At 35.5% G+C, this 12,381-nt stretch overlaps 1 protein-coding gene across 8 annotated transcripts in view; it reads right to left on the reverse strand.

The window, feature by feature from the left end:
• Positions 1-1,903: 1,903 nt before the first annotated feature.
• The window catches only part of G3BP2 (G3BP stress granule assembly factor 2), an 87,421-nt gene continuing 76,943 nt past the window's right edge, over positions 1,904-12,381 (reverse strand). For 7 of the 8 annotated variants that reach the window (XM_032261040.1, XM_032261041.1, XM_032261036.1 and 4 more), the window contains 5 exons: positions 12,213-12,311; positions 7,583-7,685; positions 6,310-6,438; positions 5,545-5,663; positions 1,904-4,855 (listed from right to left, as the gene is read on the reverse strand). In XM_032261040.1, coding sequence (XP_032116931.1) covers positions 4,583-4,855; positions 5,545-5,663; positions 6,310-6,438; positions 7,583-7,685; positions 12,213-12,311 — 723 coding nt within the window. In that variant the 3' untranslated portion in view covers positions 1,904-4,582. The remainder of the gene's footprint in view (positions 4,856-5,544; positions 5,664-6,309; positions 6,439-7,582; positions 7,686-12,212; positions 12,312-12,381) is intronic. The other variant, XM_032261044.1, reaches the window with a different exon arrangement.

Below are 12,381 nucleotides of genomic sequence, written 5' to 3' on the forward strand. Positions count from 1 at the left end.
AGTTCGAGACCAGCCTGGCCAACATGGTAAAACCTTGTCTCTACTAAAAACACAAAAATTATCCTGGTGTGGTGGCAGGCACCTGTAATCTTGGCTATTCAGGAGGCTTAGGCAGGAGAATTGCTGGAACCCAGGAGGCAGAGGCTGCAGTGAGCTGAGATCAAACCACTGCACTCCAGCCTGGCCAACAGCCACAAGACTCCATCTCAAGAAAACAAAACAAAAACAACAAAAAAACCAGCTAACACCATTTTAGGTGCTTTACATGCTAACTCTGAGTCCTCACAATCACCCAACTCATTTCACAAATGAGGAAACAGGCACAGAAAAACACTTACCATTGAATGGTGGAGCTGCCATCCAAGCCCAGGCTGTCTCCAAAGTTCTGCGCTTGACCATCATATATTATCTGGAATTTACTGAGTGGATAATATATTGAACCCAATGTAGGGCCTGGCCTAAATAAAACCACCCAGAGAAATTTTGTGGGGAAAATAGATGAGAGACAGAAGGAACTGTAGTAGCGTATGGTGACAATAGAAAAACAGGACCAGTTAAAAGAATAATGTCACAAAAGTGAAAGCATTTCAAGGGGGCAGCCAGCTTTATCAAAATTTTAAGAGGTCAAAGACTAAGATCAGTTAATTTGGCAAATAACACAAGGCTAGTAATGTTTCTGTTAATGCTTAATTCTGAATCAGTACTTATTTTGCCCAATATTTGATAATGCTAAAAACATTGTAACATTTTTTAAAAATTCTAGACTTCTATTTCCGAAGCATGTAAAACGTGTACATGTACTACATAAACAGATTATAGTCCTTATTTATCAAAAACTGCCAGAAATTCATTATTTAGGAATTTGACTTAATGTTGCAAATTATTTTCTATGTGAATGTACTTAAATCACAAATTTCTTTCATGACTTAAATTGTTTATCCAGTAATTTTAAATAAATTAGAGTGCTGGCATCGAACTGATCAAAACAGTTTTCTAGCTAGGAAGTCTTATAAACACAAAATTTAAAAAAAAAAATCAAGGGTCTCTATTGATCTATAGCTAAAATATAAATTATGATGAGCAACTCAACCTCCTGAGTGGCTAAGGTGTTCCATATTAATTCCCAGGACCAAGTAATACTTTGCTGTTTCAAATTTGAACCTATTTTCAACAGTGTGGGATATACATTTTATCTCCTTTAAAAAACGTTTTTCCATAGCCATAGTTAGATAAATTATAACTAAAAGTCAGTTTACAAAAGGTTTAATTCTTCCTTCCCTGCTAAGATTAAGCAATAGTTATTCTGGTTTCTCCCCAGTACAAATTTGTGAAGACTGATTTAGGAATCTTAAAAGTGTTACTAATGTCAGGTAAAATTCAGATGTATCATCCCCTTTATGAAGGAAAAGGCTCAGGTTCTAAAATTACACATGCTCTAGGACCTCATTTTTCATTGAAAGCATGACTAAGTATGGCTGATTATATCAACATTCTTGCAGAGCTTAATAAATTAGTTCCAATTTCTGAATTTGAGTCATGTCCATAACTTCAGGTAACCTCAATCTTCTCATCCCTTCCTTTCTCCTTTCCTTGTGAGATGCAAGGCAGAAATACTTTAGAAAATCCAAAATTGTAGTCTACTTTAAATCATTCTCACCATTCTTACTACTTATTACTCTCTTCTAACATTCAACCTGTATACCAGCTGTCTAACTGGACTGGGGTAGATCTCTTACAATGGTCAAGTGTTACCTTAAATGTTTTACTTTTTTCATATATCAAATTTCACAAATAAATTGTTCTAAAACCCAACTGCTTATTATTCCCACTTAGTCTGTATGAAATGCAACTGGGAGAAAACATTTGGGAACATAAGAACTATAGATTAAATTAGGGACGTAGATAAATGCTGCAGACATCAGTAGTTTATTGTTTAGTCCAAACACATTCAAAATGGAAACTCAAATAATACTTTCCACCTGAAACAATTAAACTAGATTCTACTAGCATATAATGCTTAACACATTACAGCAATAAAGATGGTAATCCATTGTCTTCTATACCTACTAAAGCCAAGATGGTAAAGCCAATTTGGTTGCAATAGTGTCATAAGGATAGAATATTACCATCAAAAAATAAACAAAATCAGCAAATAACAGTAATGGTAGATGAATATTTTTACTCTGGTTCACTGAAAAGAGGACAAAATGTTAAAAGTCCACAGTACTGCAGGTGAACAATCACCATGTAAACTTCTCCATATGATGTTTTAATGTTTTATTCATGGTATGTAAAGACTGAAGCTGAATGGCTCTTTGCTCTACTTTTCTATTACACTTAACATTTGTCATTACTTTTGGTGCCAGAACAGTTTTCATGGATGGCAGGGCAATATCCTGAATTGGAAATTTTATATATGTGTATATATAAAAAATGGGAAATAGAAATAGAAGAATAGAGGAAAATATGCTTGGGGGGAAAAAAACATTGACAATAAAACAGCTGCTTCTTTGAAAGTAGTATTAATAAAGGCTTCAAAACTCCAAAGTAATTTTCTGGTAAGAACTTCAAGTACTATACATAAGAAAGTATAAAACTGTTTCAAACAAACAAACAAAAAAGAATCCTTAAGCCCCCCAAAATGGAAACGATGAAAATCTGCGTCCCCAAAATATATCCAATAGTGCAAGACTTTCCCTCAAACATGGAAGACCTCATTCAAAGGGGAAAAAAGGACAGATTTTACTCATATTGCCCAGTACATAAAAAACAAAATACATCCATCATTTGCTAGTTTACTAAATAGCAAACAGTTGCATAATTCAGAACCAATTTGCTACTATGTCAAGTGCACATCTTGTTTGTTTTACAAAGATAGAATGGAGAAGTCTTCCATGCTAATAAGCAGCTTTAAGTGGTCACACTTATTTACCTCACTTCCTGCCTGAAACATCAGAAACTGGTATTTACTGATTGCTCCAAGCATAAAATTGGATAAGCTTTGCCATACTTGTGGTTTACTGGAACTTGCTATAAAGACAGACAATAATCCAGCAGCTACAAACTTTGCTCACAGAATTGTTTAAAGATTCATGTAAAAATAAAAGATGTCGTCCCAGACTTAAATTCAGGAGCCACTCGGGTGCTGACATCAGTTCAAGAATTGTGCAAAATGAATGACAGTTCCCTGCCCCCCAATAGAAAATGCAAGCACTTAAGAGCTGCTGTTCTTTTCTCTGAAAATTGCAGTATCCTCACTTCAGGCTTACTTGCCATTTATGGTATCTGACTGCTTTTAAAATGTCACTAAAAATGTACATCGAGCTGACTGACTTTTCCAAGCGCTGAAGTGATACGTTTCAACGCTGAAGTGATACGTTTCACGTCCACATTCTAGCCAAGAGAAAAGTTAACTAGACACTTACTCGAATAACTGACTTCCTCCTTCCCTCTCCCCACAAACACACAGGACTCCCTCCCTCCCACAGAGAACACAAAGTTGTTAACTGAAGAACAAGATAAATAATATGCTAGTCCATTTTACTGATTTTAAAGATACTGCAATTTTTATACATTTCGATGATTTTTCAACATTTTGCAGCTGTTTGGCTTTGCAGCACAGCAATTCATACACTATACTGTACAAAATTACCAGCAAGACTGGAATGATGTATTAATAGAAGGCACCATCATGCTTATTACATTACCAGAGAACAAAAATACAGTAAAGACAATTATCACTGTACACAGCTTAAAGAAAGGAAAAAGGGGAGGAGGAGTGTGTTGAGCAGCCAGCCATCCCTGTACTGAAGAGGGGCAGGTAGAAAAATCTTAGATATGGAGCTACTAAATCTGGTCTAATAGTCAAGACCATCGCATTTGAAGTTCTAATTTTTGTTATTTAGTTCATAACTAAAATGATTTCCTTCTGGAATATACTTGTAGTCTTGTTAAGGTTTATGTGTACACACGCTGGTCACAGCAAGCAGATAAAATGCCCTCATCATTTCACAAACTATTCTCTACTGGAAAAGAAGATGAAAGATTTTTTTCCCTGTTGCCACCTGTTGCAGATGTCAATGTTAATGAGTTCAGAGTACCCATTAGTGCATTTTGATGAGTGCATAACAAGTTTCTGTTGGTTTGTATTTTTGGGGGGGAGCCAAGAAAAAAGGCAAGATTCTCCAATTGCACAAATTGCACTATTTGTATTCCCAACATTAACAGGCAGAAACAGTAACACTTAAAGAAAATGTGCAGCAGAAGATTTTTTTTGACTCAAAGGACCTGAATTCAGTGGGCATGTCCTTTTAAGTTCACTTTGTCGTAGATAGTTTAAAATATGGTCAGTTCTCAGTCCTTAATTCTCCAAGTCTAGATTTATAAATTAACAATGTGAATCCTGTTGTGAAACTGGGGAAATAATGTCCACCTCAATTTAACTGATAACCAAAAGATGCTTTTCACATCAAAGAAATGATCAAAAAGGCTGTGTCACATTCCAAAGCCAAAAAAAAAATTAACAAGAATGCAAACACGATGAATATTGTACCACTGCCAAGACTCTGCCAACAGTGGAGCTTCAGCGACGCTGTCCTGTGAAGCGGCCTTCCATTTGCCCGGTTCCTCTTCCAGAGCCAAGTTTCTGTGCCATGCCACCCCTTGGAGGAGGTCCTCTTCCATCACGATCACGCATCATTCCGCCACCCACAATTCCACGTGGACCACCAGGACCTCGATCATTGCGCCTAATATCCCTGCGATCATCACCACCACCTCTGGTTTCTCGCTCCCTTGCAGCTCTTGTTTTTTTCTCTTCCACATTTAAACGTACTTCTCCTCGAAACATAATCGGCTTTATAATAAAGAGGAGAAAAATATTTACATGGGCAAGTTAGACAGCAATAGAAATGTATTACTCTGAACAGATAAGTTGGATAAGCGTAACTCCCCCCATCCCACCCAACTCCACTAGAGACCTTGATAAGCGTAACCCCCCCCATCCCACCCAACTCCACTAGAGACAAGGTCTCAGCTATAACCAAGGCTGGTGAACAGCCAGTGGCACAATCATGGCTCACTGCAGACATGACATCCCAGGCACAAGTGATCCTCCCACCTTAGCCTCCTGAGTAGCTGGGATTATAATAGGTGTCCACCACCACAGCCAGCGACTTTTTTTTTTGGGTAGATATGATGTCTCACTGTTGCCCAGGATGGTCTTGAACTCTGCTAGGGTCAAGCAATCCTTCTGCCATAACCTCCCAAAGTGCTGAGATTAGAAGTGTGAGCCACTGTACCCTGCCAAAATTCTTAACATGCAATCTTTCCCACCTTTTTCAGCAAAGCAAGTAACGAAATTTAAATGATCCACATCTTAGACTTTAAAACTGCTAACAAATCTTTATTTATTGCATAAATACTCTTTAATAATTAACTATTTTTAGATTTACTATTAAAAGATTCTCTATGGCTTTTAAATACCCCAAATTAATATATACAACAGAAATAATAGTCCTGAATTATGCCCTTTAAATCACTTACTTTCGCAATTAAGATTCTCTGAACTGGTTCAGAGTCATCAAAAACCACAAAGCCAAAATTTGGAAGCTTTCCGCCAACACCCTTGGTATTGATGCGAAGTTCCACAACGTTTCCAAAACCTGTGAAAATATATATTACATCAAGGGTTAAATATTTTTAACAAGTTCCACAACATTTGCAAAACCTGTGAAAATATCTATTACATCAAGAGTTAAATATTTTTAACAGAATACTTTGATGACTGTAATTGTTCAGCATGAATAATCTTAATCTCCTTGATCCATTTTAAAAGAAAACTCGCAAGCTTCTACACACAGTGATAGCTAAGGTACATTTATTCAAGGAGGCAATCACCTAAGATAGCAAGTAGCCAGCCTGCCTGCCTTTCTGCATCTTTGTTACCGTTCTGCATCTTTGTTAGTCCTTTCAAAAGTAAAGACAACTTCATAATTTGGAAAGACAATGTAGTTTCTCCTAATATATTAACCCATTTGCCAAATGAATCCTTTATCTCTGAATTTATGACTGATTTATCCAGCTGTTTCTTCTAAACTCTGTTGAGCCAGACCAAGTCAACACTAAGCAGTCACGGAGAAACATCTGATATAGTCATCTATTCCCTTCCTCTCAATTGAGGTGAGACTGGTAGGTGGACACAGTATAGAGAGAAACATTTTTTAAAAAGTAGTTATTAAAAAAGCTCTATATGCTTCTTGCTTAATTTAAAATGATTTAAAAACTTTTACAGAAAAATAAATCACTTACTCATGAAGAATTCTTTCAGTTCATTTTCATCAATATCATGTGGCAAGTTACCAACAAAAAGTTGATGACTATCTGGATAGCGAATTATTCTACGGTTGTCAGAGTCATTCTGTTCCATATCTCCTCTGCCTGAAAACAGAAATAGAGCAGATATTAAAGTTTACAACATCATAAAAACTACTTCAAAGGAATGAATGTAAAAATCACTTACTATTGATATTCCTGTTTTAGCTTAATAAGACTAGGTGAGCTTCTTGAAAGAGGCAAAAGTACCTATTATTAGTAGGTTAGAAAACAGTATGACACTAAAATGTAAAGTGAGGACAACGACTAGGTTGCTAAAATAGCTTCTTCTAGATCTACTGGACTGATTATACAAAAATCAAGTTATTAGTAGTACAGGTATTCCTCCTTAACCAAACTGCTGCCATCACCTAGGAACCAAGCAGACTTCAGATAGTGAGGTACAGCCTACTAAATATTTGCTTAGTCTTTTGAAATTCAAAATTATTTGGCTGTATGACCTTACTGCAAAATCAATAAATTTTAACAGCAATTATCACATTTATGTAGTCTATACATTTTAGTGTATATGTATATAGATATAAATAAAATCTTATTTGATTCTCTTAATAACACAGAACACAGTGAGGCAAATACAAGAATAATTTGTGTAATGTTTGACATAAAACCTCAGAATTTAAGGTCTCACTCAAGATCCTAAGTTTAATTAGTGACAAATTTACAACTTCTAGTTTACTTTAAAAAACAAAAAACATTTGTAAATGTGATAGTCACTGTCTCCATCTCTCTCATCTCCTTTCAAAAGCAATCTAAAAATTCTTACACAGTTCAAATAAAGGTATTACATGTACAGCTAACAATGTAAATGAGTCAAAAATCATGGCAACTTACTTAAAAATAAAAATAAGAAGAATCTAGGTGTGCTTACTGTTTATCTGTGAAGAGACAGTGCTAAGAGAGTAGGTTATTGGCAGCTTGGTTTTGAATTCTCAAAACCAGTGACAATAACCAAATAAATCTTAAGTCTTTTACTCCTTCAAACTATGTTTCCATGGCATGTCAACCAATCCTTCCTAAAAACTGGTTATTCACCCCAGATACTATTTTAGCGGGTTGCTCACATCACATCTTTAAGCAATTTGATACTATATGGGTCTGTGTATAGAACACATCATAGTTTTTGGGTTTTTTTAAGTTCAGTCTTTTCCAACCTTACAAATGTTAAATGCTAAAGGCGGCACCGACTGACCTGGTCTTGGTCCTCTAGGAGGGAAACCAGGTCGCTCTCTAGGTCGCTGTTCACGCACACGAGGTGGCTGAGATTGAACTTCTGGTTTAGCTTCAACTCTTGGCTAAAATAAAAAGAAAAAAACACATTATAAAAAACACTCCACAGGAAAAAAATCAAGTAAAGCAACTAACAACAAGTCTCTAGAAGACATAATGATAGTATTAAGTTTAGAATGTTTTTAACATAGTGTCCTATGTATATGAAAAATAAATTTTTATCAAGATATTCTGTACCAATCTAGGACTGTAGGTAGCTTTTGTTTTCCCACTCAAGGCTGTATAACTCACAATAAGATGCTTTTTACAGTTATATTTTTTCATTAAAGTTATATCAATACTGAAATAGCAGAAAAAGTATTGCTACCAAAAAAAAAAAATCACAAAAATGCAAGATGAACCACTCCATGTAAATAAAATTAAAAGCCATCTTTATCTTAAGACAAAAATACATAACACATAATTTCTGAAAATCTAGTTTGCTGTCCTTCAAATGTAATAGTGCTCAGTAGAACTGCCTAAATCTCTGCCCATAATCTTAAAATCAGTATTTTTGTAATTCAAAGTATAAAAATTAGCTTGCTCTAACACCTAAAATTGCTACCTTTAAGTTAAAATGCATGCTAAAAAGATGACAGAAACTTATAGAAACTTGTATGTAGCGTCTCAAATAGTCAAACTCCTTTAGCTCCCTACTGTTCTTCCTTATGAGAAAAACACACATTTGAAGTATTGGCCCCAGTGATTTTCCCTAACTAGGAGGTTGGGAGTAATAGAACAGCTTAAGATGCCTACCAAAAGTTTCTGCCAACTGCTGAATTAAACATATAATTATTTTTAAAACAAAGTTACATTGGCATCTGCTATTACCTTTTCCTCAAGACAACAGCTTTTTCAGTATTCCCAACTTCTTCAGACCTTCTACTACCCAAATATTTATGGTCCAAGGAGACACAAAATAGATGAACCTACAAAGGATGCTGAAAATACCCAACAGGATATGGAGAACATGTCCTCAAATCAGAAAGCTAGTAATTTCAGTTCCATATTTAAAGATCTCTGAGGACCTTGGTCCATGCAGTGGCTCAACTTCTTTAATTATACAACAAATAGTGTAATTTACAAGGACAAATTTTGATACAAAAATGCTTCTTTCAAAAATGAGAATTTCATGTAAATGATTTCAGCCACTGTTACCAAAAAAGGGATATTAACTCCTTTGCTAACAGTTTAACAGAGTTTGCCTGCCTCTTCCCAAATTCTGTTTTCCTCTATGTCAATGTCCCATTTCCCTCAAGATGAAGTTGTTTACCATGTTCTACAATTCTACTAGCTATAAAATGAGTTATTTTAACTCTCTCCAGTTTTAAAAAAATTTTATGTATTTACTCCTATAAGGTCCGTATCTTTTATTTTTTTCAGAGGTATGGTCTTACTCTACTGCCCAGGCTGAAGTGCAGTGGCACAATCTTAGCTCACTGTAACCGCAAATTCCTGGGTTCAAGTGATCCTCCTGCCTCAGCCTCCCAAGTAGCTGAGACTACAGGCATGCCATGCCCAAGGCCCATATCTTATTTTTACATCACCCAAAGAACCAAGCACAGTGCTATTAGACATAGATGTTCAGTAACTACTGGTTTATTTAAATTAAATTACATTTTTAGTTCTCTGATCCAAAACATGCAGGATAATGTGCTATGTCTGACAAGGATACTTAAGTGACAACTCTGAGGCCACTGCTATCTATATTTGGAGTTTAATTCTACATAATAATTTGATGCAAAATATGATGCTGAAAAAGGCAGTTATTTAGAAACTTCAGCTAAGGGGGTCTAAAAGCATACTTCATTATGAATGTAAAACAGAATTAGAGAATAAATGTACTCTGTTAAATTTTAATGAAGCTAGTGTATTACTGGCAATCAATAAAAATAGCAAATGTACCTTTATTACAAAATTTAAGAAAAACCTTAGACTCATCCAATCCAAATGTTATCAAAGAACTTGAGGCCCTGATCTTGACGATTTAAATTCTTTTCAAAACAGATGATCAAAACACAAGTAACTACAAGTAGCAAAATAAAGTTCTTCCTTTAAGGATGAAAATTAAAAACAGATAAAGTTAAATATTAATAATTTCCAACATCTTACAAATAATTCATGCCATTGATTTAGGAATCTGACTTTAGATATCTAATGAATGCCAGTTCAAGAAAAATACAACAACAAAAAGCTAACAATGTCCCCTTCAGTAACTGATTGACATATGTTAACTAAGCCAGCTGCATACTTGTAATTCTTCAGGTCTCCAGTTTCATGATTAAAACTAGTTTTTCTGAACAGATAAAATGGCCAATACGCCACACAGTACCATGAGGGCTTTAAAATTAATTCCATGCAACCAGAAAGTATGATCAAATGACAAACCCACAAATGAAGGTCAAACAGAATATGAAATAATTACAGAACCATCAAATCAAGTCAATAAAAGCAGGTATAACCACAAATAATAAGCCCTTCAATTAAACATAAGCTATTTAAGGTGAACTAGTCAATTTCCAGACAAAATCTTTTTTCAAGAAATTAACTTACCTACTTCTAAGTTAATGCCTACCAATACCCTGGAATTAATTTCCATATCCTATGTTCAAAGTACAAGGAAATGAATACTACACAAAAAGTAAAATTGAAGGATTATTAAATCAAGTAGAAATATGAATCCATTTTACATATAGCCTAAAGAGATTAGAACATTCTTTTAAAGTTTAAATTCTAAACATTTAAAATTTTTGTTTTATTAACAGGGTGGCATAGGAAATACAACTTCATTTCCTACAACTTGAAAACTAACTTCAAAAATACTCAAACTTAAGGAAAACTACTTAAGATATATATGAAGGTATTATTCTGGGCAAGAGGCACGTCTTTGATGTAATCCTCTTTGATGTAAAAACAGCTAAGATAAATACATGACTCTCCAGCAACGTGCTGGAGAACTGGATGAGGTTTACATGAGGCGGAGCACGGTGGCTCACGCCTGTAATCCCAGCATTTTGGGAGGCCAAGGCGGGTGGATCACTTGAGGGCAGGAGTTCGAGACCAGCCTAGCCAACATGGCGAAACCCCATCTCTACTAAAAATACAAAAATTAGCCAGGAGTGGTGGCGGGCACCTAATCCCAGCTATTCGGGAGGCTGCGGCAGGACAATCACTTGAGCTGGGGAGGCGGAGGTGGCAGTGAGCCAGGATAGTGCCACTGCCACCGCACTCCAGCCTGGGCTACAGAACAAGACTCTGTGTCAAAAAAATAAACGTTTACATGAATCACATATGGATTCATGTCCAACTGCATGACTTCAAAGCCCACCCCTACTATGTGCACAACTGTGAGTTACTCTAGGCCTCAATTTTTCTATCTCTAAAATAGAAATAACAGTACTCACCCTAACAGGGTGACTGTGAGGATTCAGAGAATAAAAAGTGCTTCGCACAACGCTTGGCACATATCAAAGGCATAAGCACTAGCTGTTTTAACTTTTAACTGTTTAAACTCTCTGAAACGAAATAATCCAAAGGTTCCAAATCTGATGGGAAACGAAGATTTCAAAAGGAGGGCCAAAAGTCATATATTGGGTCTCCAGATGGGTTGAAAAGCACACACAATACTGGGGATTTCCTTTGTTAAGATGGAACTCTGGGTGGCCATCTTACATAAGGGTAATCACGTATTTCCTGAATATCAAATAAAAACAAAGAAAGTATCATGGGCGTATTCTACTTTTATGTACCTGATCACATGTCCTAACACCAGAAAAACTATAAAAGTTACTACCTTTAAAACCTCAAAATTTCACTGTTTATAACCTATAAAAGACACTTATACATTAACATTTTAAGCATACATTTTCTATTGGAATGAAGTTTAATGCAAAATGTAGGGAAAAAAAATTGGACACCCTTTATATGCTGATAAGCTTAATTAGAATTTAGTTCATTCTAAACTAAATCTAACAAACTTCTTAGGTAGGCAGTGTCTTATTTTCACATTTTTGAAAGCTCTGAAATGGTAAGATGACAAACAGACAAAAAGCAGAATACTAGAATGATCAGTTAAGGTGAACACTACAGTCATAAGTTGGTACAGGCTTCAATTAAGTGGTGTGAACCATGTACACACCAAGAGCTTAGGCAGCGTATGTTAAAAAGTTTTGTTTTCTTTTTAAAAATTATTCTTTATTACGCCACACTACTTTGTGCTTCTCCGAATTTCTTACCTAAAATATTTTTGCTGAATAGAATTTGAAGCTTTTTAAAAAGGAACATTCTGTTATTTTAAGAAGCCTTTTAAATGACAATACTGCATATTGGTAAAAACCAACTTAATCTGTATTTCACACACCCAAACCCCAAATACCACCTATGTAGATGATGAATGGAGATTTGACATTTAAAGTGGGTGCACTGACATTTAATACAAGTTTTTTGTATATTTAATCCATAATTTCTGATTGACTCATTTAAAAAAGTATTTAAAAAATAAGCAATTGGCAATGTAACAAGGATACAATCCAATGTGTTCACAGATTGGTTACCTGTGAGACTGGTGCTTTAACATGGGGTGGAATTCCAGAGGAAGAAACAGTACCACTAGGAGGCAGGTTTTTACTGGTCACTGAAGCCCAGGAGAAAGCCTGCAGGAAATGCAACAAACCTAGACTACTAATCATGGAAAACCACCAACATTCCTACAGGGAAACTTCC

Source organism: Sapajus apella, unplaced genomic scaffold (assembly GCF_009761245.1).
Source record: "Sapajus apella isolate SASKATOON/1434 unplaced genomic scaffold, GSC_monkey_1.0 scaffold121, whole genome shotgun sequence".
NCBI classification, from domain to species: domain Eukaryota; kingdom Metazoa; phylum Chordata; class Mammalia; order Primates; family Cebidae; genus Sapajus; species Sapajus apella.